General features: G+C 52.5%; 1 protein-coding gene across 1 annotated transcript in view; it reads left to right on the top strand.

Moving 5' to 3' along the window:
* The window catches only part of Naa15-16 (N-alpha-acetyltransferase 15/16), a 116389-nt gene that overhangs the window by 86871 nt on the left and 2037 nt on the right, over nt 1-27481 (top strand). The window contains exons 17-20 of the mRNA XM_077703180.1: nt 19741-19952; nt 23999-24206; nt 24606-24749; nt 24846-24943. Of these exons, the coding sequence (XP_077559306.1) occupies nt 19741-19952; nt 23999-24206; nt 24606-24749; nt 24846-24943 (662 nt within the window). The remainder of the gene's footprint in view (nt 1-19740; nt 19953-23998; nt 24207-24605; nt 24750-24845; nt 24944-27481) is intronic.

The raw sequence follows: 27481 nt of genomic DNA, 5'->3' as shown, positions 1-27481 counted from the left end.
AGCCGGATCATTTTATAGTTAACGGTAGCGGGTGCCTCATGCCGAGTCTGCGAATGCGCACACGCGGAAAGAATTGTTTGCGTTTTGTAATGCAGTCTTTCGCCGTCAGAATGCCCCTTTTTCCTCAAGCTCATCTTCGTTTCTAAGCGCCGCACTTCCGCCGCCGCACTGTAGTTACGTTACATTATTGCAGCGTGGGGTCGACGGGGTCAGCAAATTCCGCCCTTTAACGCTCTTTCGACTAGCGAGGCAAAGGCAAGTCCGCGCAGCCTGCCGCCACCGGCTCGTCATTACCTGCAGCCCCGTTTTTCTAATATCTCCCTCTCCTTTTTCATCCGTCGCGGCTCAGTGAATAGCGGAGAGAAGAAAGAGGGTGAAGGGATCTTCCTCCGCAGAATGACGATGAGGGAGAGAGAGGGGTAACAGCGGCGATGCATCTTCCCCTTGGCGTGAACTTTGATCGCAGCCGGCGTCTGATTAGGCCGCGGGTTGGCTGCTTCGTGCGCGAGAATGAATGCTGATTGTCGGCCTGCCTGTGGCTAAGGGGGGAGGGAAGGGGCGAAAGATAAACAAGGCCGGCTGCTATCGTCAGTTTCATAACCCGCGTGCCGTCGCCGAAAGGAAGATGGGGGCGACGTTGTGCGCGCGTAAATGAAGCGGTTCCGGGTAGACCTCGAAACGATGCGCGTGCGCTCGGCATTTCCCTATTGTTGTTTGCGTTGCCGGGAAGAAGGCAGCTGCCGCTGGTTTGCGTATGGATGTGGGTCCTCGTGTTGAGTTAGTTTTTTTTTTTCCGCCTGGCGTTCGTTTATGCGGCGTTTGGGCGCTTTTCATTTTCATGTTAAACTAAACGTCATTTTGGGGGGGTCTTTTCATTTTTTTTGTCGATAAAGGTCCATGATGTAACTTCGAAGTTCCTTGGCGCAAGCGTAGGCGAGAATTAGTGAGTGAGTTTGATTTCAGAATCGACGCACAGAAGCAGAAGCTCGTCATCCATTGAGCAAGCCGAATATGTCAGTAATTTGCCATGAGACCCTGGTAAAGTTACATAACTAGAAACGGATGATGTTGTTAGTAGTGTATTAACCTGGTTGACTATAGACCGAACGGCAATAAGTAGAATGAACCCGTCTAGCTATTTTATTGGTAAGCAGTTCTGATGCACTCAATATCGAGCGTGCGACGGTGAGTTCTTACAGCATGCAGCGTGTTTTGGTTTGTGGTTTCATTCGTTTCCAGTTAGATTCGTGGAGAGGGGGAGGCGAAGTAACTTTTGATCTGCAATTATCTTTGCACAGCTGTGATGTTCGATGCGTTTTATCAGATTGATTGTAGGTTTTAACCCGCCGACGCAACGCAGGCGATGGGGCGCGCCGAAGTGGAGGGCTCCGGATTAATTTTAACCACCTGGGCCTCTTTAACGTGCGCCGAAATCTCGTACACACGGGCGTTTTTGCTTTTCGCCTCCATCAGAAAAGCGGCCTCCGCGGCCGGGAGTCGAACCCGCGTCCTGGTGCTCAGCTACGCAACGCCTTAGCCACCGCGGCGGGTACGTTTTATCAGAGGTGACAAGCTTAGTGGAGGTCAGTGGACGTCCCGTAGAACAAAGTGTGCTGAGGCAGAATATCTTTCACTTTCGCTGTAATAGTCGAGGGCGAGGGCACCGGTTCCGTTTAAGTATGCGGCTGTGCGTTGAAGCTTGTGGAAATTGCCCTCGTTATTTCCTGCAATGTTAACAGAGGCACCTGTTGTAAGGTTATGCCGCGTCATTTGGGTCCGAATCCGTGGGATAGCTAGTGCCTTCATACTCCTAGCAAACGTGGCACCGGACCACGGAAATAGAACATGAAACTCGTCCAACGTCCAGTGTCGCGTTCGCTTCAAGTGTTATTTCGTTAGTAACCAAATCGTCCAACTTTCCACTTTGAGACGGCACTATAGTCGGCAATAGTGCGTTTCAGCAAGTAACCTCTTCTTACGGCCTACGTTTGTGTACGTAATTTATTTCGCTTTGGTTGGGGTGCCTGCTCGTATTTTCTGGGGTGGGGTGGTTAAAAGCGTTCGATGGAAGCAACGGGAAACGAGGGACAGACAGTCCAGCGAGAGTGCAGTGCTCGGCGTTTCTTTGGTTTTTGAAGCCCCGGGTGCGATTCCGTCGTCATATGCTTCGGTGGGCAGTTGTCTACCCTACCGAGTAATTAAAAAGTATAATCGTCTTTCCTCTTCCGAGGTGTTCGTTCAAACTGGGCACACCGTTGTGGGGCGCGAAAAGGAACACCCCTAAAGCACACCTTCTTGGGCGGCGTCGTTGGTGGCGCGATGCTAATCTTCCCACTAATCTTCCGATGGACGGGAGCACTCGTGCGGCGTCGTTTGGTGTGGAAGCACGGGAGCCGATTACTATCTTTCGGCCCCTTTGAAGGCAGTGTTTTCCAGTCCCGGATTATTCGAAGCCGACGCCTATCGCGTTTTAACGCGGGAAGTGCGTGGCGTCGTGCTCACGGTCGTGATTACCGAGTCGTGAACTGAGCTTCAACTTGTCAGTTACTCAGTAGCTTCTTTGGGTGTTACCCCCACCCCCCCCCCCCCACCCCTCCCCCTCCGTTCCCCGCTTTCTATTACCTACCGCTGCCTAGCTCCAGCAATAGCTCGCCGCCAACAAGCTCGGTAGGCTTCTCGAGTGACGTTAATTAACGAGCTGTTCGTGGTGGCTTAGCGAAACTTGGGTTTGGGCCGAGTGCAAGTCGAGGCGCGATTGTGTTGGCTTGTCGGTCTCGGAACGAGGCGTGCAAAAGACCAACAGTGGTAGCAGTACACACGGAGGCGCAGAAGAGGAAGCGCTCTTCCGGGACGCCCGCGGAATTACGTCCGCCGCGCGCGCTCGCGCACTCGGGTCGTGCTCTTCGCGCGGCGTCCTCCTCCGGCCCAGTTGCCGACTGGACATTGCTGCGAGACCAGGCAGAAAAAGCCCGGTCGAGGAGGGCATTGCGTGCCGCCTTGTGGGGGAAGACGCTTCTTTCCGGCGGCGCGAAGAACGCACGCGAGGACGCGCGCACTTCCCGTTGCGGCTGGCGCCGATTGTAATGAGGGAGCGGAGCGTGTGGACGCACCGTTGTTCTCGGTAAAGACTACACGAGCGGCGTCGTGCGATCTTAATCGACCTGGTCTCTGCTGCCTGCATATGCATAGCGCCCGTGTGAGCCCGTTTGCGCCGAGCGGTTCGGCGGTTTCTTGTTATACTTTGTTTTCGAGAAACGTGGGTCGTCCGGCCTTTGGCGGCAACGCATTGTGAGGTGCCGATTTTCAAGGAGTTCCCGAATTGGCCACACTGGCGGGCGTAGTGTTATAAATAATTAGCGATGGGAACGATCAATATGCAAAGGGACCGGACGCGGTTACTCCAAGAAACAAAAGCGAGCGGTAATTATGCAACACCGAACTAGGTGCGTTTGTAGCACTTCTGGACGTTGTAGCTCCTGGTGCATTTGCTGGGTAGCAACGTGCTCCGCCGTATAAGTAACCAAAACACAGAAGTTCGTGGTGGTTCTTCTCGTTGTTCCAGAGTCGTGGCGTCCTGTTGCTATCTGCGTTATTTAGGCTTGTGAAATCTCTCACAGTGCGTAACAGTTATTGTCCATCTCGTCTTCATTTCGCGCATTTCGAGGTTTCACCGTTGTTGCTGTAAATTTTATATTTCAATTTTTCTTAAGTAATTAAAGCCTTCTTCCTGCACTTTTAGGCCGACGCATTGAACGGACATCTGAGCTTGTTCGCTGACGGAATCCTGTTTACTCACCGTAGGAAGGGGAAATTGGAAGCCGAAGCACATCAGTTCCACGCTGTACTGCCATGGTCCCCCCCCCCCCCCCCTTCCCTTCCCCTCGCGCAGTGGGCTCGTCTCCTCTTGTGCCGTTCGTCGCGTATTTTTCTAGCATGTTGACTCTGAATCGCACGGTTGCATTGTCATTTCTCGCCCCAAAGTTGACGTGAAGAAGGCGGATTGCCGGAACGTCGCTAACAAGCGGACGGACGCGCGTGGTCGTGCGCTAGGGACACGCCGATTGACCGTCGCCGGGATCGTGTGGGTGCCACCCGGCTACTGCTTGGTCGTCCCGCTCAGGACGCGGATAGCGCTGACCTCGGCGCGTTTGCTGCTCTGCGGTCCCTGCGCCGTTGCGCGCACTCTAATTGGGGAGCTTCGGGCTGGGAGGATGCGCGCCGGGCGACCTTCGGTGGCGTGCCGTCGTGCGGTCGCTCTTGCCTCGGCGCTTACCGCGTTACGGCGAGCGGGCCACCTGGAATGCAGTCCCAGCGCGCGTTTAAAAGCGTCTCCGCCGACTGGCCAAATCGGTGTGTCGGGCAGCTAGGTCGATCGGCTTGGTTGTGGGTCTTGCGTCCGCCGGCGGAACGGGTCTTTCTCGCGCACTGAATGCGAGTCGCTCGCGGTGCGAGCTGTGTTAATCTCTCCGTTCTATACAAGCGAAAGTTAGTCGAGACAAAAAAAAAAAAAGAACTGGAAAAAAAAATTGGGGGATCTCCACGCAGTGGGAATTTGCGTAACGCGAAACATTGTGGCGTAGCTGGGTTGACATGAATCGGTTGGACATTTTTTTTAGTGTTTTTGTGCTTGGCGTAGTTGCTGAATTTTCAGAATGGTGAGCCGTGGCTAGCGCGTCAAAACATACTCTTAAGACGTAAGGGGAAACATTCGAGGTTTCAATCTCCCTCCGGGTGTAAGATAAAACCCAGTGGCGCACCGTGCCAAGAAGCAGCAGCCCCTTCCAAACCTGACAGAAGATCCGAAGAAAGCTTCGATTTGAAATACCCTTTTTTTGGCAGGTAAGCGTGGTCATTTTATTGGGCCCACCTTGGTCCAGCCTCCCCTGTTCCAACAAATGGGACATCTTGAAGGTAGCGCACGGACACTAGGGAAAGAAACGACAAACCACAGCGCTGTGGTTTGTCGTTTCTTTCCCTAGTGTCCGTGTTTAAGTGCGCTACCTTCAAGATGTCCCATTTGCATTACCAACTAGCCCAGTTGTCACTTCTTCCTGTTCCAACAACCTTCGTCGTCGTTAACTGCATGCATCACCGCAATGTTGGCGCGCGTAGCAGTCGTCCGCTGCGTTTTTGCTCCGTAGCTACCCTCTCGCTTTACCGTAAGTACGTGAACGTATACACTGCACCTCACGCTCGCGCCCTCCTGGTGCGCTTCGCGATGGAAGGGGTGGTAACCACGTCACGTTAAGTTCTGCGGCGGCAGATGCTTTCCCCCGATGATAGGCTCGCTCCATCACTCGGGCGACGGAACTCCTCGAGCGGGAAAGACGGTATTGCGTCCGCCCGCGGTCAGGCGGCGATTTCCGAGAAAGCGCGCGTGTGTTGCAAGCGCTGCTCCTCGAGTAGTGGTACTCTCCTTGATTCCGCCACTTAAGCCGCTGCCCCCCGGGTCGGCCTTGGCTCCTCGGGTTCGCGAGGTGACGTTGCTGCCGCGATATGCGGCGGCCAGTCCTCCCCCTGCTCTTCGAAGCTACTTTGCGGCCGCTCGATCTGTCCGGCTGTCACTTCGCCCAGGCGGCCTGTTTGGCCGCGCGTGCGGCGAGCCCTCTCGAGCCGCCGTCCGACCGACCTTCCTTTCTTTCCCCCCTCTTCTTCATCCCAGGCATCCGGAGCTTCCAACGGATGCTTAGGAAGCTGACCTCCGCGTGTACCTCGGCGGAGGCGGCGTGATTGTTTGGAGAACTGGCCTGTGGGCCGCGCGGTATTCGGGGTGAATTGCTCGTTCGTGCCCACTTGAGCCCCGGGTGAACAAAGTCGTCGCTGCTGCCGCCCCGTTATTCGGTGCTTTCACGTCCCGCTCTTCTGTGTTCTGCCTCGCGCTCTCTCGCGGGTAAATCGGCCGACCGACCGGACGACACGTGTCCGGCGTGGAGCGAAGGGAACTAGTTCTTTTTAGCCGCCGCTTTTCCGGCTCGCAGCGTGCCAGATTGCCGCGCTTGTGCGTGAGCTTGGCGTTGTGTATTTGTAGTGTTGGGTTTTATTCGTTTTCTTTGGCGTGGAGGGTGGGGGGGGGGGGGGGGGGGTTAAGGAGGAGGAGAAGGAATGGTGTTGTAGTTCTAGTGCGATGCTGCAGCAATGCAATGCATTGATGATTATTTAGTGGCGAAGCCCCTTTGGTTGTTGGCGTCTCCTGTCGTCGTCGTCGTAATCGTCGTCCCATGTAGTCACGGTACTAAAACACCGGAACACTCGTTTACGTCTCGCGCTAAAACGCTTCGTGCTTCGGAGACACGATACTTTTACAGCAAAGCTGTATACCTCTACCCCCCCAACGGTTTCATCTCGTTTCATCTCGTTTCATCCAATGCGCCAAAGATACACTTATACACTGCATGCTTCACCCCTCCCCAGTCTTAACGTTAGTGGAGGTGGCCCGGGATTTCTTGTTTTGTTTTGTTTTGTTCGCCCATTCAAAAGTAGTTCCAGAAATGGTGGCTGTAGACTGCACTGTTAAATGGGGCGAAATAATCACGGCAGAGTGAAGTCCTTAAGGAAACGAAACGCGCACCGGAAAACGCAGATTTTATTGTTCCTGTATATATACACCACTTTATCGTACCGCTCAACTGAGGTAATATTGTGCGGTGATAGCAGTCTCTAAATGTGCGTGAACCTTGGGATTATGTTATACTGAATGGTACTGTCGAAACCTCCCGGGAGACATCTTTGTATACAAAAAATGCTTTTTACATAATTGTCTCAGCTCTCAAACTTGGTGTCTTTGGGATCCATGAGTGGATCCCTAAGAATCCGTGAGCGGTTCATCCATGGCTCACTTGAGGATCGGGCCGAATGCGTACGCCTTGCTTGCTCCGGCTTCCTGTTTTGCCGCCCTGCACTGTTACACACTAAGTTCTACATGGTCGCGCTTCGACTTGACGTCACCCTGGCAACGTCGGCAACGTTGGAAGGGCAGCTCTTTCCACGCCATCTCTCCACTGTTGTTCTGTGCTGTTCGGTCGATCGCTTTGTTGTCGGATCGACGCGGCTTTGCTGAGAGGTGCGGAAGCTTTGTCCACACGCGCCATCCTTTTGTCACGCAATTAAAAAAGTGGAGAACACGTCATTTAAACTCACCGTCGATCCCACGGCAGGCGTGCACTCCCCTCAGTGAATCTGCAAATACACAAGTGCAACGACCCGAGAAAAAGTAGGAAATAACGACGACGGCAGACCGAGCAGGCGCGCATTTAACAGGCACAAAACGGACAAAAAGGCCGTACGTCTTTATTAGTGCAGATTAAATGCAGCCCAGGCCGATACCAAAAAAATTAAAAAGGAAAGGCTGAACAAGCATACATGAATTATGGACGCGGGATCGTCGAGCAAGGACAGGTCGTTATCTGTAAGGCCGGTTGGGGTCTGGGCGTATACGTAAAAGTTCGCAACTTTCCCAGCAGAGCTAGCGTAATACCAGTGCTACACGGCCGTTTCGGAGACCTTCAAGAGGGTGCATTGTGTATCGAGTGGCGCATTGTCCATCTTTGACACAGTTGTAAATCTGCAGTCAGCTGTGAATTCAACGTTTCCGTGTAGCACATGCATATAAGATAAGGCTACGGGGGCAGCCTTCGCCGTGAATTCAGTTCGAGGGAGCGGCGAACTGTAGTGGCGTCGGTGAGAATTATATAAACTGCCTGTTCTTGAGGGAGTTTGGCGGCTCTAAGGGGCCCCGAAGCGGTGCTGATAGACGGTTTCTCTGTTTCTTCAGGCCTGAAGGCACAGAGGAACGTATGGTCGTGGCCTAAATTCATCCTTAGCCCTCCACCATGGCACGGCTCGTTGACACCGAGGTGTATACAGTGTAGCTTCGGCGAATAAAACTCCCCCCAATAAATTTGTTCGACTCCCGAGTTCCTGGAAGCGGCGTAGCTGACGTCCAACGTCACTCATAATTTTCGGCTTTGTCTATCGTTGCAAGTAATTGGTCGTTGGGAAAACGCCCTGCCACTCCCGAGCCTCGGTATGTCGGTAATAATTCTTGTGTCGCGATCGGTAGCGTCGTCGCGATGTAGGGGTACGATCCGGCATGGACAGCGCGTAAACGAAGCGCGTGGATCCGCGTACAAAGATAACTGCGGGCCAGGAATACGTGATCGCGGGGCGCTGGAATTACGACGCTTGTCTGCGAAATAGCTAAAATGCGTGTTTCTTTTTTCCTCGACTCGTCTCAGTGGCAAGTGTTCAAGACGAAGTTGTAATCGACCGCGCCTTTTTATCTGTCCGACGTGTTTTTCTCCTGGCACTTGGTCACTTGTAAAGCTCATTCGTTGGGTACTCCGGGGCGCTTCCGTGCTTTTATCTCCACTGGGCACCTCTGGATCCGTGCCGAATTACGTAGCCTTCAGCTCGAAAATAGTTGCCTGCAGGTGAAGTAATAAGCACTGCCGACTCCTGGCTCGCGCAGCAGCGAGATAAATGGAGCCTTCAAAGCCGAGCTCGGGTGGGGATGAGGCGAAAGTGAAAGATTGTTTGGCGTGCATGTTCAAATGACGTCGTCATTGGCGGGTTAGAGAAATTACTGCTCGTTTTCGGTTTCTTGGTGCTTTGGTGGCTGGTAGTTGCTGGGCTTCTTGGCTTTTTTTTTTCTTGTCCAAGCTGTTTACAGCTTTAGATAAACGAAGGACTTTGCTTTAGGACATTAATTTTTATAGAAAATACACCGCATGACATTCTTGATGCACGGCGCACTTGGAACAGGGCAGAGGAGAGACATGTGCGCCGTGCCTCGAAAAAGTCAAAACATGTCCCACCAGCCCGTGTCGTCGGTGTCTTTTGCTTCCGAGCCCTGTGAGAACAGCCAGGCGGGTTTGCGTCGTTTTCCAGTGCGTCGTCGGCGTAAGCCTGGAAGTCGTCGACGGCCTCCACCGTACATCGCTGATAATTGGGGGCTAAAAAAAGATTTGAGGCGTAATTTGCTTCCCGTTGTGCGATGCTTCGCAGCAACTAACTACCGGGTGCCGGGTAGTTTTCTCATTCAACCAACTCCACTTCCAACACTTTCTGCCGACTTGGCGGGGTTAACTCGTGTACGACGCCGGCACTGACGCTCGTGCTGACAGCGTACTCCTCATCCGTCTTAATCGATCACGCGGCGGGCTTTCTCGCCTGCCACCAGGCAGCGCTCTCCGGGCACCGGTTTTTAAGTATCTTTTTTTTTTCTCCTCCACTTTACGTCACGGTCTTGGTTGGGCTCTTTTTCGCCTTGATGTTAATTATCGGTTCTTCCGTTCGTACCATCACCATTTCTTCGGCTGTGAATTTGTGAGCGAGCGTTGGATTTTTTTTTTCTTCTTCTTTAAAGTATGCCGTCACCCGCAGAGCCAAACGCGGTTGCACAATGCACCGCTGACGTGAGAACGTGGGAATGAACGCTCTTCCTTCCCCTTCTTTCTCGCTGGGCGCGAGCAATGCGCCCGGATCTCCTCGTAAAGGAGACAAGGGCTCGTTGTGCGTGTCTCCTCCGGAGAGCGGGTCGAGCCGATTCCGCCTCCGGGGGAAAATGGGGGCTCCGGGCCATCGTGGAGGCCGAGGAGAGCAACTGTAGCGTGGGAGGATTCACTCTCGGAGGGCAGTCTTTTCCTGACCCTTCGTGACTGCCGCTGACCTCGTCCGGCGCAGTGGGCGCTGTACTATGCGATGATACGCGCTGCTGCTGGCGCGGCCACAGGCATCTGGTGGTTGCGGTGGTGGTATGTGCGGGCCCCTTCTTTCCGCTCACGAGCGGAGCCTCCCACTCTTTTCCGTCCAGCGCGCGTCAGAGCGGTTACCGTTGTTCGCTCGGACGTCCCGTAATTCCAGCTCTCTCGGCCGCCGAGTGGTTGGTGCGGGGGGCGTGTGAGACGCGGCCCGCCGCGGTGAGTGGCGCAACGGTGTTCCGCAGGGATGCACACGCACCGCTGCTTTTAAAGGCTGTCGCGGTTCGTCCAGGGCCCGATGTTTTGGCGCGAGAACGTGCAAATCTCAGGCGCCTTGCAACCGTGTCGGCCCATTTTTTTTTTTTTTTTCCCTTTTCTGTCTTTCCTGATTCAGGAACTCGCCGCGCTGCTGGCGTCGGAAGTGACCGTTTCGTTCGTGGCTCCTGCGCTGTTCTGAATACGGGCGTCTTTTACAGCGCTGCTGTTTACCTCTGGCCCCTGTGTGCATGTCCCGCATGCCGCACTCGGGGGAAAAGAAAAGAGGATGGGGGGGGGGGGGGGGGGGGTTGTAGGTTGTTTTTTATATAACTGGCATAAATATTGCTGCGAAGCATTTCGAGCCTACTGCACTAGGGTCAGTCCCTAATGATCCCCGATTGGCCTTCGACTGTGTAAATGCTATACATTGACACATCCTCGCTGATCGGCGGATATTTTACCTCCGTTTGGCGGTCGTGCACTCTGTGGCCGCGTTTACATATCTGCAACAGAAACGCAGCGAACCCATTTGTCGCATGGAGGTTGTGTAAGCGGGCTGTACGCTATGAAGTCGCAGCGTCCACAGGCTTGGATGCTTAATCTCGCCGCTGCGCTACCTCGCTGCGATGCGCTTCTGTGAAAGCAATGTAAGCGAGGAATATATTAGTTTGGCTCATCTTCATTTGATAATTATGTGCACGCTGATGAGGTGTAAAATCCTTTAGCATAGCGTCACTGAACATGCTGGCTTCTTCTGTTACTTTCGATACACCGCAAGAGAAAATCTGTCCCGCCACGAACATCCCGCTTAAAAACACGAAGCTAACGTGAAAAGGCCTGGTATGTGTGTAGTCGGGAACGAAGAACCGAAGAAGGCGAAGTTGGCTCGTGATGGTGAAGTCCCGGGGGATGTTATTAGCCTGTCCGCGCGCGGAAAGCCGCTGGCGGAAGATTTCATCGGACCAGAGGCGGGGCGACGCGTCGTGAGGGCGTAGTTCGGCAACGGTTGTCACGCGGCCGCGCGGCGTGCGCCGTGAGGACGCGAATTGATTTCCCCGCCGGGCCGTCTTGCCGTCGTCCCGAACCGGAGGAACGCTTGCCGTGACCAGCATTTCTGCTACGCCCTGGCGGTACGCTCGTTTCGCGCTTGTCGTCTTGCTCGGAAATGATGCACGAATTTTTCGTCCATTGCGCGCCTTTCGCCTCCAATTGCATGCCGCCCTTTCTGTTGCGAGGACTCACAATCGCCGCTTTTTGAGCGCCGCGCGAGTCGTCGTGCGGGTCTCTACAAGTGGCTGCCTCGCGTGTGCTAGACAGGGGTCCTCCTCCTTTTGTTTAGCGTGCTGGTCTGACGCGAATGCTGCGCGATTTCGCTGGCTGTTATGCGGAATAGTCGGACGGTTATACCGCGTTGACTGTCGTGATAAGCTCGCCCATCGCGGGTCGTACTCAGGTCGCCGGAAGGTGCTCTGTGTTTCAGGCGACCTGGGCATGCTTTCTTGGTCCGCAGTGGTGAGACTGTTGGCCCGCGGTGCTTTCGATGAACCGAGCCGCGCGCTCGTTGGTCGTGGACGTGGGCTGACCTGGCCTCTGCCGCTGGACGAACCCTCGCCACGACGCTCATCGTTTCCGCCGGACGTGAGCTTCCGCGGCGCGCGCTGTTGAGAGCCAGGAAGCGTGCGCGGTCGTTCGACGCGGTTTGATTCGGAATCACGCATTACTTTACGCGGACGGTCACGGGCGCCCGCGGTGGAAACGGGGACCGGTCGAAGCTGGACGCTCCGCCGAGAAGTGTTCCTCCTCCCGTCCGTCGGCTGTGGCGTGGACGCGTTCCTCAACACGCACGTCTTCCCGTGCCCCGCATCGCGCCGGCAGATTTGTAGCGAATATCGCGTCACGCCGGGGAGTTTGAGGACGACGGTGTGCGCGCGTTGCTCACGCTTTCTGGCAGGCGCCGCCGCGTTCTGCTGATGGTCGGAACCGCGTTCGGTTTGCGTCGTTTTCCGGCCTCTTCGATCGCTGCCTCTGTACAGCGGCGGCCTGTCGCGACCGTCATTTGTGTCGTTTTCACGCGGAGCGGAGCACATACTGCGGAGTAAGCACCGCATGGTGTAGGCGTCCGTGACGGCCGACGACGTCATGTTAGTTCCGCAGAGAAGATAGGACAATGAATTGTTCTGATTCATGTAAAGAATAAGCACATTTGTCAAACTTATTGCCAACGGTAGGGCGAAAGGATTTGAAGTTTGTGCTTCGAAGTTCTGTATCTGTTCAGCTGTCTGTTCATTTGCTTCGTGATTTGCCTCCCTTTCGTAACTGTCACTGTTCCACGATATCTGCGTGAGTCGCAACTATCTGCTCCTTCCGGTACGTCGCGCTTCCGTCCGCGTTGCGTTACGCGCCTTTGCCCGCGGTGCGCAGGTAATCGCTAGCGACGACCGGAACATTGATTTTCCCTTCGTTTCGGCCCCTACCGATTTCTTTTTTACATCCCAACGGGCCAGTGGCTGACGTGACCGACGGCCCCGTGGGTCGAATTACACCGAAGGGCGCTGCGTTCCGGTCAAGGAGTAACAAATCTCCCTCGTGAGCCGAAGTTTGTGGGTTATGCGTTGATCGTTGTCCCGGAAAGCGTTCCATACGTCGAGGACGTTACGGCGTTCTCTCTCTTTTTTTTTTCTTTCAAATCTGGCCGCCTATAGATTGTTTTGCAAGCAAGCAAGCTGGGTGGTTTTGCGGTCTTCCAGAGCTCCCCCCCTTTCTCCCGAGGACTCGCGTGTCGGGGGCGCGGGGGGCCCGGTATTCGCGTACGCGCCGCTCGTTTCCGTCACGCAATTGCGCGGATGAGTCCGTCTTGTTGCGTGCGTCGCTGTCGCGGCGGTGACCCGGGCAGCGAAACTTTCTCTGTCCCGTTGTCCGGCGCGGACGGAGAGATCCTCCGGAGGCTTCCGGCAACGACGAGGAAGGCGCGATTAGCCCCGATCTTCTCTCTGTGCCGCGGTCGTCGTCGTTTGGCTGCTTCGTCGCCTTCCTTTGGCTGGTGGAAACCTTTGTGCGATGACGACTGGCGACGAGGTGCCCGCCCGCCTTCTTCGCTGCGAACGCCTTCTACCCGCATTCTTTTCTCCCCTTCCTTTGTGCGGCGTGTTTGTCGAAATTGTATTTTTTTTTCTTTCTGCGAGATTCCTTTGGATGTTTGCAGGAACGCGCATTTCGCGCTACAGTTGCTGCCGCTACGTTGTGTAAACAACCGCCTGCGGTCTGCGAAGAAAAGGCCGCCTTCGGCGAGCTGTTTCTGCTTGTTTATTCTTATTCGCGAATTGTTTAGGGGTCCGGTCGGCGCTTGTGCAATTGACTCGTCGCGAAGCTGCAGTGCGGGCTGGTTGCGGGTGTGCGACTTCGTTTCTTCGTTCGCCTTGCTTTTGACTGTGTGCGAGGAGCCGGAGTTCTTGCAGCGGTGAGCGTTGGCGGCCGCTTCGTATCGCGACGGATCCGGGGCCAACCGAGCTCAAGTGACAAGTGTGGACAGCGGATGTTGGAAAAAGTGTATTTCCGTCTAGAGGTGAACTTATTCGCTTGTTTATGGTTATTTGTACGGCGTTTCCTTTCATTCTGGCACTGTGTGCTAAGATTTCCGTCGAACTCTTCCTTCTTTTATAAAAATATCTCATTTTATTTCCTCTTTGATGCGGCTTTCCCTGTGATTCGTGTTTACACTTCGTTCTATCTTGCTGCTGGTTGTCTGATTGCCTCGGAAGTTCTCTCTGTCTCTCTCTCTGTCTGTCTCTCTCTCTCTCTCTCTCTCTCTCTCTCTCTCTCTCTCTCTCTCTCTCTCTCTCTCTCTCTCTCTCTCTCTCTCTCTTTATCTATCTATTATCTATCTCTCTCTCTCTCTCTCTCCTCTCTCTGCACACTATGTTATTCATTCATCAAACTTACGGCACCCCTCGCATTGTATGTAAACAAGCGAATAGCGGTAATTAGTGTTTGCAGTCCTTGCGTCCAGTCGCCCTTCGCCGTCTCGCGGTTTTCAGCGCGCCGATGTTCCGCGAACGTAAGTAGAAGTCAAATAAACGGACGCTGTGCCGAGGCCGTTTAGCTGATTGCGGTCAGGCGCCGTCTCCCGCCGAAGTTACTTTAATTTCCCGTGTGCGCCGAGAGGGAAGGGGGAGCGGGGTCTCACCAGAGGTCATGTTGCGGCAAGCCCTTTCGTGCAACGTGTTGAGAAAGCTCTGGCCGGCAGAGTGGCCCCGTTTTCTTGTTTTGAAATATCGATCGTTTGGGTGCGGGGGCTGACCTTTGACCCTTGGCGGTAAGTGGGGAGAAGGGGGGAAAAAGAAAGCGAAAACAATGCTCGTTTTCGAAGCCGGTTGTCGGTGCTTGATTGCGTTGTGCGGCCGGGGCAATGCTTGTTTGTAATCCAGTGGGGGGTTAGGGGGATAGATTAAGCTAGCCTTTCGTCGGAACAGGTATCACGCGGCGCGCCTTTAAGCTTGCATCGTTGCGTTTAGCGGTTCCTGTCACGACTCGCACCTTGGTCGCTCCGACCGTTGTGTCAGATGACCCGTGGGTTCTCATTCTGCGCTAATAAATCCCCGCCGTGTGCCTACACGGATAGGTGCGAGGGGCTTGAGTTTCGACGCAAATTAATCGTTCTGCTTGGGAGTGTACTCACGTGTCGAGTTTTGCAGTAAAGCATGGTCGCCAGTGTTACGAAATTGTTTCCAGATGAGAGATCCAAGTAGAGTAATGGTCGCGAAATTTGCATTTCGTTATTGTGAAGCACGATTCCCTGGATCGTCCAGTCTACGTGACGTTATTCTTGTCGTGAAAAGATTGATTGATTGATTGATTGATTGATTGATTGATTGATTGATTGATTGATTGATTGTGGGGTTTAACGTGCCGAAGTGGACGGCTCCGGTTGAATTTTTACCACCTGGGGATCTTTAACGTGCGCCAAAATGTCGTACACACGGGCGTTTTTGCTTTTCGCCTCCACCAGAAAAGCGGCTGCCGCGGCCGGGAATCGAACCCGCGTCCTCTTGTCGTGTAAATGCCTTAGTAGCTGGCTTAATTAGGTTACGCAAGAATGATGGCATGCCCGTGAATGATACGGCAATCAGCAGCTGAATTGACGATCGGAGCTCTGTATAGTGGGTTTCGTTCCACCCTGGGCTCGTTGGAGTGCTCACTATGCCATCGGCATTCACACGCTGTACGAAGTGCTTGGAACAGTTGGTTTACAGGACGAGCGCACAACGTATTATTTATGGCGTGCTAGTATCGTTAATAAGAGCTCTTTAAAAAACCGCAGCCAGCAGTTCTTACGAAGGAATTCTGGCTGCAGTATTGCAATTCAAAAATTTTCACAGCGGAGTTGTTTAACCTGGCCGTAAGTTGCCCAGCGCGAGCAGAAAACCTCCAATTGGAAAAAAAAAAAAAAAAAAAACGCTTCCAGTGGTGAGAATCGAACCTGGGTCTTTATCAAACCGGCGTCTATCCGATTGAGCTATCTCGCATTTAGGGCGCTCAGCAATATTTCTTTTCGGTTATTAGCGTTGGCTTTGAACAGCCGGATCTCCGACGAAGGGAAGACCACTATAGTGCAAGCTGCGCCATTTTTTTGTGCCCTCGCATAAAAAAAATAAGCAAACACATTCACAAAGGACAAAATAAAGTGACGGTGGCACCTAAGCTTTCTCTTATGATGTGAAAATTCGTAAGCGTCTCTCCTCGCCGTTTTTCGAAATTTGCTCATCACCGCCAAGGTAGCTTCTGAAAGTGCCATACGCCTTATTGAATGACGTCTGGAATCTCGATGACAAACTTAATTCACCTGCTACTTTGCGTTTGGACTGCCACCTCCCAAAAAAATGAACTTTAGAGGTGGCTTGTATGACAAAACGTTGCTTCAACTTCACGGCCAGCGCGCCAGAGGCAATTATATTAGCCAAAGGTCCTGGTTCGGCGTGTCTCTTTTTCGTGAGGGAAGTTGCCTCTGCTCACGGGCTGACGAGCGTACCCGGTCGGGCTCGTGGCTGACGTCGAAAGGTTTATTGGCTTGGCATTCAAGCCTCGCCGATGTCCGTGTAGCGACTTCGTGTGTGGCAAGCTAGCGTGTTCCAGTAGACATCCACCCCGCCGGGTTCCTGTCGAGTTGCTAGTGTGACCAGAGACGACTGCGTTCGCCTTGTTTGTCGGTCTGCTGCGTAATGGGACGACTGTTTTTTCTCCATTTAGTTGTTTTTTTTAACTCGCATTCCAGGCTTCATAAATTCCGGCGCGCGCGTTACGCTGTCGGAAGATTCTTCCGTGTCGTGTTTTCGCCGGCTGGGTGAGTGACAGGACGGCAGAAGAGCACGCGAGCGCCGTCGCTTCGCCGAGGTACAGGTTCTCGTGTCTTCCGAGCCGCAACTTCTTGATCTTCGGCCACCGTCGGAATGCCGCACCGCGTGTTGTACTTGATTTTGCGCGCGCTGCTGCAGGACGCGGCAGTGGCAACCGGCGGAAGGGCGAGCTGGGGCTCTTTATTATTTTTCGCCTAATTGCCGGTGCTCGTCGTTTCTCCACCGGCTCGTGTGGCTAGCTGTCCATCCTGGCCTTGGGCGCGCGAAGTCGTTCCCGCCGCCGGCGGCTGTGGGAAAGGCCTCCGACGCGGCTTGCACGACCGACTCCGTCGTGAGCAGCGCTGCGGACGGTCCGTCGCGATGACAGATATCACCTTGCGACAGGCCCTGACGTCGGCTTGTGCGGCGGGGGTTCCGTCGTGACCGAAATTAACGGCGTTCCGCCGACTCGCGTGCGGCAGCGCGAGACCTTGGTGACACTGCCTTCGAGGTAGACCCTGGAGGCGTCACGAAGAGAGTGCCGGAGCGGGCGACTGGGATGGCTACCGGAAAACAGCGCTGGTCACGCGGGGGGCCGGCTGCCCGAAAGTGCTCGAGCGTGAGCAGCGTCGTGTGTTCTACCGTTTAGGCGAGCCTGAGTGCCGGACTTGCTTTGCCAATTTGCTGGGTAATGTGTTGTGTACGCGCGGGAAAGCTCGGCCTTGTCCGTGGAGTCCAGTGCTATTGCTGGCACCTATTTCAGTTACCGGTGTAAGTAGCATACCCGCACGTTTTAAGTGCTGAGCACTTTAGGGACTCGCCTTGTCATAGCTCGCTCGCTGGACCCAAGTAGAGCCGCACGGCGTTCCGTGGTAGCGGCTGTCGTCGCGGCGTAACCCAGAGGCTTCGAAAGCCAAGCGGTTAATATAGTCATAAGCGTTCGAAACTCCTGAACCGCTGGCGCTTGCCATACATGTCCCCGTTGTTTTACCGCAAAGAAAACTGCAGGTACATTTGAGGCAAAATATGCGTAATTAATCGGCAGCGTCCGCTTTCATTTAGTTAGGAGCGCTCGTTGGGTTGTTTTTTAGGATACTAAACGAAAAAAAAAAGTGGCAGTGCAACGCCGGCACGTGTGCGAGAAAAAGCAAGCACAAAAACAACAAAACTCCCGCTGGCGCAGTTTCAGGCAGGAGGCGCGCGAGCACTGCGAAGGCGGGAAATTTGAGTTGCATTGGGTGGTAGCAGTGAGCGGATAACGGCGCCACAGCCCATTATGGCGAATCACTGCACTGCACTTCCGACAGCTTTCACATTGAGTGTAACGGCTTTAATTTTTTGTTAACGCCGACAAAGACTGATCGTGCTGCGCGGATGGGCTTGTTTTGTAATAATAGCATTGCCATAGCTTGCTCAGAAGAAATCTCCATTGATAAATGTTGTTTGTTCGCGTGTGAGGCACGCACTTGTAAAGCGATTAGGTACTCGGTTGATGAGGGTGATCGTAGGTGTTTATGAAAATAACGGTGCAAATAACGGACCATCATTCGTGCGCCCACTGACAATCATCCTGGTTGTTTCCGGAGTTGAGGGGAAGGGGAAGTGGGCTTAGTGATGGTAAACGAGCGTAGCTGCGAAAATGTGTGAAGCCTTGGGGAAAAAGCGTCGTCGAAGACGGTACCGGAGAAAATCGCCGCTGGCTTGTGTAAACGATCCGTCGATTTGATGCGTCGCGGTGGGCTGACCGTGCGGCGTATCGTGAGCCCAAGTTTCGCTTTGATCCCCGGGACGGCGGCGCCCGAAGGTGGTGGTCATCTTTCCGCTATTTCGCGAGCTTCGACGTCGGCAGACCTCGGCGTATTAAAACAACGGCGAAGTCGTGCCTGCGATGCGCACTGCCGCGAGAGCGTGACCTTTTCGTCGTTGTTGTTCCTTCCTCCCCTCCCATTATAGCTGCCCGTATCTGGCGGATCGTCAGAAAACGCTGATTGTTTCGCTCATGGGCGCGTTCGCCTTTCATTTTTGTTTTTTTTTCCCGCGCTGTGGGGAACAGAAAGGAGGCTAAGGCCGGGCGAGTGTGTTTCTTACCCCTTGTATATTTATTGATTGGCGCTGAGGACGACCACGTGCGAAATCTATGTGCCAGGCGCCACGAGGAAAGAGTTTGGGGCCGAAAACGGGGCCGGGCTGTTCGTCGTGTGGGAAGACGCGCTTTGAAGGTGGTGCGCTCGTGACATTAAACGAGCGCTTAATGCAATAAGACATGGCCGTTTCCCCTTTCTTCTTCCGCGGCGTGTACAGCAGAAAGGGTAAAATTCAAGGACGGTGTGTATGTGCGTCCGCGCGCAGCGCGTCACAAACGCGCCTGCGCGGGCGCTTGTGTGTGAAATAGTAGTCGAAAACGTGAAATTCGTGCCGTCGTGACTCATGTGATCGCTAACGACTGGTATATGTGAGAGGCTCAAAGTTAATTTTTTTTTGTGATTCGCGTGTGGGTGAAAATGTGGCAGAATTGAGGCTGTCATTGTAGCGGGCCCTTCCAATCGAAGGGCCTTTCCGGAATATACTTCTCCGAACACTGCCGGATCGCCCGTGAAACTTGCAGTATCTGGGCTTGTGCCAAAATTTGGTGATAATCGATTATCCATTTCGGTGAACGAAACTAATAGTGCGTATACGGAACTATTCGGAATTTCGGTACTTGCCGAACGAGTGGCGAAGAGTCTTTATATATCTTCAAATAAAATACTCGGCTAATGCAACGCAAAGCATTAATGTACAATTATCCCTAAAAAGTCCCCGCTTTGACGACGCAACTGAAGTTCGGGAAAATAGTGGTTTAACGTGTAATGGGCCAGAACTGTATTGGTGCGGCCTCTATTATTTTATGGATACGGCCATGGACACTAAGAAGTGTCCATGGCCGCGTACTTCTGCAACGCTCCTAAAGGGCCATGCAGACAAAATACAAGTTCATTTTATTCGAAAGATTTAGTGTTTTATAATGTCCTCCGCCCTTGTACGGCAGCAAACGATGCTATATTCGCTCAGAAATTAAAAATTGTAAGCCCAAATTTCAATTCTCCCGCTAAATTGTGTGTTCTTGTGGCGGCAACAATGACGTATGCGGAGCATGGCCTTAAAACTAGGTAATCTGCTGACCAGGGCTGCTACCATCTCACAGACAGCGGTATGGTTATCTTGCCTATCGCCCACTTTCGTAAATGGCGCTGCAATACCGCTGAAGTGCCAGTGTTCGCATTTTGCTTGTGGCCGTACTTCTATACCTGGGGTATTTTTATTTAGGGATTCAGGCTCTAAAGCGCCTGAATGCCCCCTTTTAATGTGGATGGCGTGTACGGGGCTTGCGTGAATGTATCCCGGGGATAGATATGAGGAACCGTGTGTGTGTGTGTGTGGTGCTGACCCGCTGGGTGTCTCTTGCCTCTGCGCAGCCAACATGGCTCCGGGCGAGCTGAAGAAGCTGAAGAGCAAGCAGCGCAAGGCGCGGAGGCGCGCCGAGCAGGAGAAGGAGAAGCAGTCGCTGGCGCAGGAGAAGCAGAAGTCTCGGCAGGCGCAGCAGGCCCAGCAGGCGCAGCAGCAGCAGGACGCCGGCGAGGTGGACGGGCTGCGCGACGAGGAGCTGCTGCCCGACAAGCTGGCCAGGGTGCGTCCCAGGGGGGCTCTGTCTCGCGGTGGGAGTTTGGTCCTCAACATGATTGCTGTTCAAAGCGTAACTCGTGTGGAAGAGGGGGATTTCTCCGTTCGGTCTGCGACACATTTGCTTCGGTCCTCTCCCTCGAAGTGCGATAGCTATGCGCAGGATGGAAAGGGCAAATGATGACTTCCCGAAAGCACGATGGGAGCGGGAGTGAGGTGACGGTTCTTTTTTTTTTTTTTTTTTTTTCTGGTAGAATGCTGCAAAGGGCCGGCTACGGTAGTTTTTCTTCCGCGGCCGCTATTTACCCCCTTCATGCACTCGTTAAAAATAACATTGGCGAAGCTGAGAACGTTTTTTACAGCTCCGCCTGGACAACGAAGGGTGAAAAAGCATGATACTATATCGGAAATTTAGCCCGACGGTCTAAAGCCTGGATGTGGAGATTCACGTGGAGAAGTGGGGGCAGCGCTGGTGTCATGCAAGTAGCCTGCGTGGCTGTCACTGAGCTTATCGAGTGCGGTCCCCGAGTGTACCCGAGAGAGAGAGAAAACTATTAAACCGAGCTTGTCTTTAGCGTGAGAAGTTGGTGGTCGTTGTTATCAGCCCAACGACGACTGAGGCGGCCCTTGCGATCAGGGAGGTCTGTACCTCCCTGTCGTGGGATGCCAGTGCTTCTCTCCACCGCTCAGCTGTGATGATAGGCGTTTTGGGGGCAGGTCCACAGAATGTGGGGTAGGGTGGCTGGGGTTGTGCAGAGGGTGAAGTTCGGGGATGGTGCTTGCGTTGGGTGGATTAGGTGCAGGCGAGTGGGGTGTGGGTATGTGTTTGTTTGTATGTGCTCATTTAATGCTTTGTCAGTCATTTGTGTGTAAAAGTTTATGGTTTTAGAATTGCGGAGACTAAGCGTTTTATTCTTGAATGTAAAAAATTAAAGCTGTTCCACTCAATGTTAAAGCTGTCGGAAGTGCAGAGCAGTGATTCGCCATAGTGGGCTGTAGCGCCGTTATCCACTCACTGCTACCACCCCATGCAATTCAAATTTCGCAGTGCTCGCGCGCCCCCTGCCTGAAACTGCGCCAGTTCTGTTCTCTTTGTGCTTTTCTCCCCGCACGTGCCGTCGTTGCACTGCCATGTTTTGCGTTTAATATCGTAAAAACCAACCCAACGGGCGTCCTTAACTAAAGGAACGCAGGCGCTGCGTTAATCACATAAATTTTTTTGTCAAATGTACCTGCAGTTTTCTTTGCGCTAAAACAACGGGGAGATGTATGACAGGCGCCAGCGTTTCACGAGTTTCGAACGCTTATGACTAAACCGCTTGGCTTTCGAAGCCTCTGGGGTACGCCGCGAACTACAGCGTTGTCCCGGGACGCCGCCTTGGTGCTCTGTATATATACTTCGGTCGAGGGATTGAGCTAGAACGGCAAGGTGAGCGCCTAAAGTGCTCTGCGCTTAAAATCGTCATGCTTGGGTCATGAAGGAAATTAATGTTTCGCCGCCGTCCCCTTAATTTAAATAACTGTTACTGACAGTCAGCCACGTCTTTTTTCCTCGTTAGTTTCATTTCGGCTCGAACTGGCGCTGCGTCATTGGAAATGCGGCACTCACAACCGCGGTGCATGCTAAGGAAGCGCGTTTTTTTTTTTTTTGCACCGTGACGCGCCAATCAATTCGCGCAAGCTAGGCCTCGTTGTGCTAAGATCCTTCTGCGGAGATAAAAAAAAAATGAGGTTACGTTAATGCTGGTCACTGCATTTATGCATTTTCTTCCTGAGCGTTAACTGGCCGTTGGGACGCGCACGCCGTCATTGAGCAAGGGCAGCGGCAGGTACGAATGCATTGGCCGCATGATTCGCGGCGCTGCTGATTAGCCGGCCGGCGACGCTTCGCGGGCGGTCGGCGTGGGAAAATAGTACGGGGAAACTTGGCCGCCTTGACCGGGTGCTGCCACCTGTGGTCGCCGTGGCGCAACTGACCTCCGCCGCTTTGCGTTGCCGGGCGCGATCGCAATCGCGGTTCTCCCCTCGTTCTTGACAAGATGGCGTTCGCATCGTGTACGTGACGATAGTCTTTACAGGGCTATTCAAAGGCGAAACTTCCGTTCCATCACTGCAGTCAGGCTGTAGTGTTACTGATGATTCAGTAATGGGTAATTGATTGGTGAGGGGATGGGTAGGAGAGAAGAGAAAGAGGGGGACACAGAGGCGGAGATAGGTAGGGGAAGGGAGGGGGGGAATGGGGTGGAAATGAGTAGCAGCTGGAGGATGAGGGTGTGTTCGGGAGGGAATGGTGATGGGGAGGGGGTGATTGGGTGACGATGCCTGGGGGGAGAGAACTAGTGGCGGGGCGAGAGAGAGGGAGGGGGAGAAGTATAATGGAAAGGGAGGAGAGAGTGAAGCAGAGGGAGAAGGGAAGAAATGAAGAAAAAAAAAAGCGAAGATGGGAGGGGGTGGGAAAGGAAGATGAGGATTTGGGAAAAGTGTTTGGGGGGGGGGGGGGGGAAAGGGCTCGGAAGGGAATAGGTGACCGGTAAAAAGGGAAAAGGTTCATGGGTATGTCGTCTGCTCCCGCCACTTCCGGTTCGAGAGTTGGCGGCGTATGCACACACGTGTACGTTGGTGGCGTTTGTGCACGTGTGTTCTTTATATGTCACAGAGCGCTTGTCTTTGAGAGAAGCCCTTAGTAGGATTAATCGTTGCTATTCATTGAATGCACGGTGCATGAGTTTATTATTTTTTTTTTATGCCATGTAACGCCCTGAATGTAACCATGTAATGCCCTGAATTTCCACAATAATGCGGATTTTGCGAAAGTTCCACCTTTAATTGTCATAATACCATAAATGGAGATAATAGGTTGAACAGAATTTTCAAAACCCCCCAAAATAATTTTTGGCAGAAGTAGCACTTTAATCATTATAATAGTATACCGGGATAATTGGTCGGGCTGGATTTAGAAAAACCGAGAAAACTGGCTGTAAAGGACTGACACTCTAGACAAGCGGCATCAGAATGCTACGTATTAGTAAACAATTCTCTGAATTCCTGCAGGCATTTTTTTTCTGTGGTGACAGATAAACAGCACGCACAAGCGCATGAAAGCCGCCGGCGTACGGGAGGCCAGAAGAGTTCTCGAACCAGAAATGGCGAGAGAAGACAATGTACCCATGAGCCTTTGCGCTTTTCACTGGTCACCTGTGTAGTCTCATGGAGAAGGAGGATTACGATTGGATGCTATATGGTGGGAAGCAAAACTAATGATTGCATTAGAGAAGGGGAGTGTATCAAAGGAGGAAAGGGTGTAGTGGAAGGGGTAGGCGTGAATGAGTGGGAATGAATAATGAAAAATATGAGGGTGAGGGAGTAATGGAGAGAGAGAGTGGAAGAAGAGGGGTTGTTGTAAACGGAAAATAAGAAGGGAAAAAGTATAAGGGGACAAAGGGTTTGGAGAAATGGATACCAAGAGGGCGGCGGCAGATCACAAGGGAAGGGGGAAGAGCAGGAAGAACAAAGGGGAGGGAAAGGAGGGGAAATGGGGAGGACATAAAAAGATTGGCAGCGATTATTGCTTCCAATGTTACTCTTTTATTGTAGCATAACTAAAGGCTGTTGTCAATAGTGTTTTTACTAATTTAAACACTAGAAAAGCGTTTACAAACAATACACGAAAAGTTCTATGGGTGTGAAACAAATAGATAGATTTACAAACACAGGAGAAGTAGCCTCAATTTTTTAAAATCAACCTTCTGTCACAGTTGCAAGAGATAACGAACAACCCCACTTGTAGCTAGAGCCTCAGTTGTGAGAGATGTGGCGCATAGATGCTGAAAACGTAACGTATGTCACGCATCAAAGGTGGCATAGTTGAGCAGATTCAGGGTAGTGTCAGATGCAGTGTTTTAACCCCACAGCTCCTAGAACAGACAGTGTAGTGTGGAGAAGCAGTGTCCTGGCGAACAGTGCCACTTCAGCGTGTTCTCAATGTTGAGGCTACGATCTGGCAACTGCATCGGTGGCAACTGCGGTCCCTCCCTCCTTCCCTCCCTCCTGCAGACGGAGGAGCCCCTGGAGCAGGCCATCCAATTCCTGCGGCCCCTGCAGCAGCTGGCGGCCCAGCGGCTGGAGACGCACCTGCTGGCCTTTGAGATCTACCTGCGCAAGCAGCGGCCCCTGCTCATGCTGCAGTCCATCAAGCGCGCCTTCCGCCTCGACCCCCAGTGCCCCCGCCTGCACGCCCACATGTGCACCTTCCACAGCCTCGGTACGCGCTCTCTCTGCTTCTGCCCTTGGCTAAAGCAGTGCCGTTGGAGGAAAAGTCTTGCCTTGCATTCAGTTCTGTCACCTTTTGCGGGGAACACCAGAGTCTGTCAGCGCCTTTTACAGGGCTTCCTTGAAGCAGATTTTCTGGCATTGGGGGAATTTTCATTCCAACTGCAAAGTTTCTTAGGAAGTGGCTAGGTTTTGTTTGCAGTGTTAAATTATCTAGAGCAGGACCTATGCAGAGCTTGTGTTGGGTGGGTTGCAATTTTGTTTCTCGCCATGCATGCCGTGTTTGACCGGTTGTGAACATTGGCTCAGGCCTTCGGGGGATGTCATAATGAGATGGTGGCAGTGTATCCTTTTGATCGCTTTTCTGACAAGCATCCACTTTACCACACAGTGTCCCAAAGGAAGGATCTGCCGGGACCCATTGTGACTGTGCTCGAGAAGGAAATGGCCGAGCTGTACCAGTCCAAGGACGCCAAGCAGCTGAACGAAGAGTTCCTGACCCAGCATTCGCGCTCGTTTCCGCACCTGGTTGAAGGTGCGCTGCTCATCTTTTAGCCCCAGAGCTTGCCGGTGGGGCAGGCCTGCCTCTGCTGGTTAGGGAGCTGCTTCACGTGCCTCACCTTGCGTGCAGGTTGCCGCATGATGTACTTCTTGGACCCGTCGAAGCAGAAACAGGCCCTTCAGATGATGACGTCTCTAAACAACGACTTGGAGGGAGTCACTATTGAGGTGAGACAACTGTCGGCTCTTTCCTCACAGCAAAATTTACTTGCTTCAGTGCTTTTTTGGTGCAAGGCGGAGGAGTTAGTCCTATTTTGCTGTCTAAATCCTTCCTGTGTGCTGAGGAAAAGCACGAGATTTGCATGCACAGTGCTGTTCTAGGCCACAGGTGTGTGCATTGGAGCATATTTTGGGGCGGAGGTGGAGAAAAGCCCAGAACATGTTTTGTGCAGTGAGATGCCTCAACTAGAGATAGGCAGTCTTGTTTTGAAAGTGCATTTATTATCCCTTTGTGACACGACGTGTACAATTCGTGTACAATTGTGTACAATTGTACACGTGACTTTTAAGAGCATTTTTGTGAGTTACAATCGTAGTCATCCCCACTTGAACCGCAAGTGGGGTTCAAGAACACCTACTGAGCGGCTCAAGAACACCTATTTGGCACGCCAAATGCTCAGCGGTTCAAGAACACCTACTTGACACGCCAGATGCTCGGCGCGTCAAGTAGGTGTTCTTGGTTTTACGTTTTTTATCTAGTTAACACGTTTACTAAAGCAAAACTGAAGCTGTTACCTTAATGCTACAGATCCCAATAATGTGTATACGTTTTGTATTGTAGCAATGGTTAGAAAATGGTGGTCACATTTACAATAGCATGTTTGCAATTAGGACATGACCTAATCAATTAACTACTTATGAGATCTAGTTGTTCATGGTTTTTAAGTGAAATTTTGGTTATCAAGAACATACGCAGGCAGTTTCAAATTTTTCTGACGGCTTCATCCTAATGCTTGTTGCAAAGGGTTAGGCAAGAAGATCAACTGGAAGAACCTCTTTACTGTCGAACATGGATATATCGAAAATGAGCATATGGAGTTGTCTGTATAGAACTCGTAAATTATCCCCTTGAAAATTGCCTGTAAAAGTATAGAAATTTGTACATTTATATTGAATGGTATTTTTACCCACCTTTGGATTATTGAACTCTGCGCTTCGGCATGCACCGCTCACGCGAGCTTTGCCTGAAACGCTCAGAAAATGTGAGAGTGCGAGGGAGGGAGGCTCTGACTGCACATGTTCTCCAACTCGCCGAACAGCTCTCTCTCTTCTTCTTCTTCTTCTTCTTCCCCGCTATCGACTCGGAAAACGTAACAGTGCAGAAATGAAGGCGCCATTGGCCTCCTCCTTCCTGTGCCCCTTTTTTGTTGTTGTTGCTCTTTTGTGAGTTTTGCTCAGCCAATGACAGCCCGCGCCATCGGCGTGGTCCGCTACACCTTCAATAAGGCGGTGTGGATGACGTGTCAATAGTTTGCGGCATGGCTGCAAGTGTGGGACGACGAACTGGGCTAGTAAAGGTGTCATGCTTGCCTTCTCGTTGATAACTGTTAGGCACACCACACCACCTGTGAGCTCGAAAACGTCGAGCTCACAGGTGGTGTGGTGTGAGCAGAAACGTCAAGTTTCTGCTTCAAAACACAACAGCGAAGCTGCAGCCGCTCGACCGGGGCGTTATTAAGTCTTTCAAGGTCGGTTACAGGAGGCAACTCCTTGATAGGCTTTTTGTGAACCTCCTCATGGGCACCAAGCTTAACGTTAACCTGCTGGGCGCCATTCAAATGATTACGGGCGCCTGGAATGATGTGAAGGAGACCGTGGCCATCTGCTTCCGGAAGGCAGGCTTCGCGACGGCGGAACTTTCTGGAGCTTAGGAATATGGCAAGCGCACAGACGACGTGCATTGCAAGTAGTCCCTTTTCCCAGCTGCTGTTCCAGCCGAAATGTCTGCTGGCGATTTCGTGAATGTTGACAGCAGTGTTCAGGCTGTTGCGAGCCTCACTGACGAGGACGTTGCAGCTGTGGTCGTGGGGACCCAGGCTGAGCTTGAGTGGTGAAGAGATTGTCCGGACGAAGGGGCGACTGCACACTTGTACAATGTTGGTGAAGTGGCAGCAGCATTCAGATTGATTTGCCATTGTTGCGGCAACGTAGAGGGGACCGGGCTGTTGCACCTGGACAGCCTAGAGAAGGTCGAGACCAGCCTATTTCGAGAAAAGAAGCAGGCCAAGATCAGTGATTTTTTTACTACGCAAATACAACATTTTCTTTCGTCGTGCATGCAGAATTAGTTATCGTAGAATGCGCAGATCGGTAATTGATTGTGCGCCGCAGGTAAAGATTTTAGAGCTTGTATTTTTATAATGAATTTTTTCATATATCAAATTAATTCGCGATCCCCTTTGAGTTAGATATATCCGTGTTTGACTGCATTATTTATTTTCGTTATTCATCCTCTAGAGGTTTATTTCAGTGAACTCAAAGTGGTGTATATCAGGTGTATACCTTGAAGGTGTGAAGAAGAGAACAGTACATACAGGCGAATATATTGTGTAAGTGCATTGATTAATTGAGGACACCAACTGGAATGAGCTCCATATTCATTAGTTTTGGTACACACCCTATTGAGAGTTCAGTAAGCTGTTGAAGGATCACCGATTGTTGTATTCCTTGGCACGAAGAAGGTGTAGCTTAGCTGGGACCCTCCCG

The sequence above is a fragment of the Haemaphysalis longicornis genome, unplaced genomic scaffold (assembly GCF_048455015.1).
Source record: "Haemaphysalis longicornis isolate Haplotype H1 unplaced genomic scaffold, Haemaphysalis longicornis Haplotype H1 scaffold_3, whole genome shotgun sequence".
In the NCBI taxonomy this organism is placed as follows: Eukaryota; Metazoa; Arthropoda; class Arachnida; order Ixodida; family Ixodidae; genus Haemaphysalis; species Haemaphysalis longicornis.
Note: the sequence above shows the minus strand (reverse complement) of the source record. Positions and strands in the feature narration are given on the sequence as shown.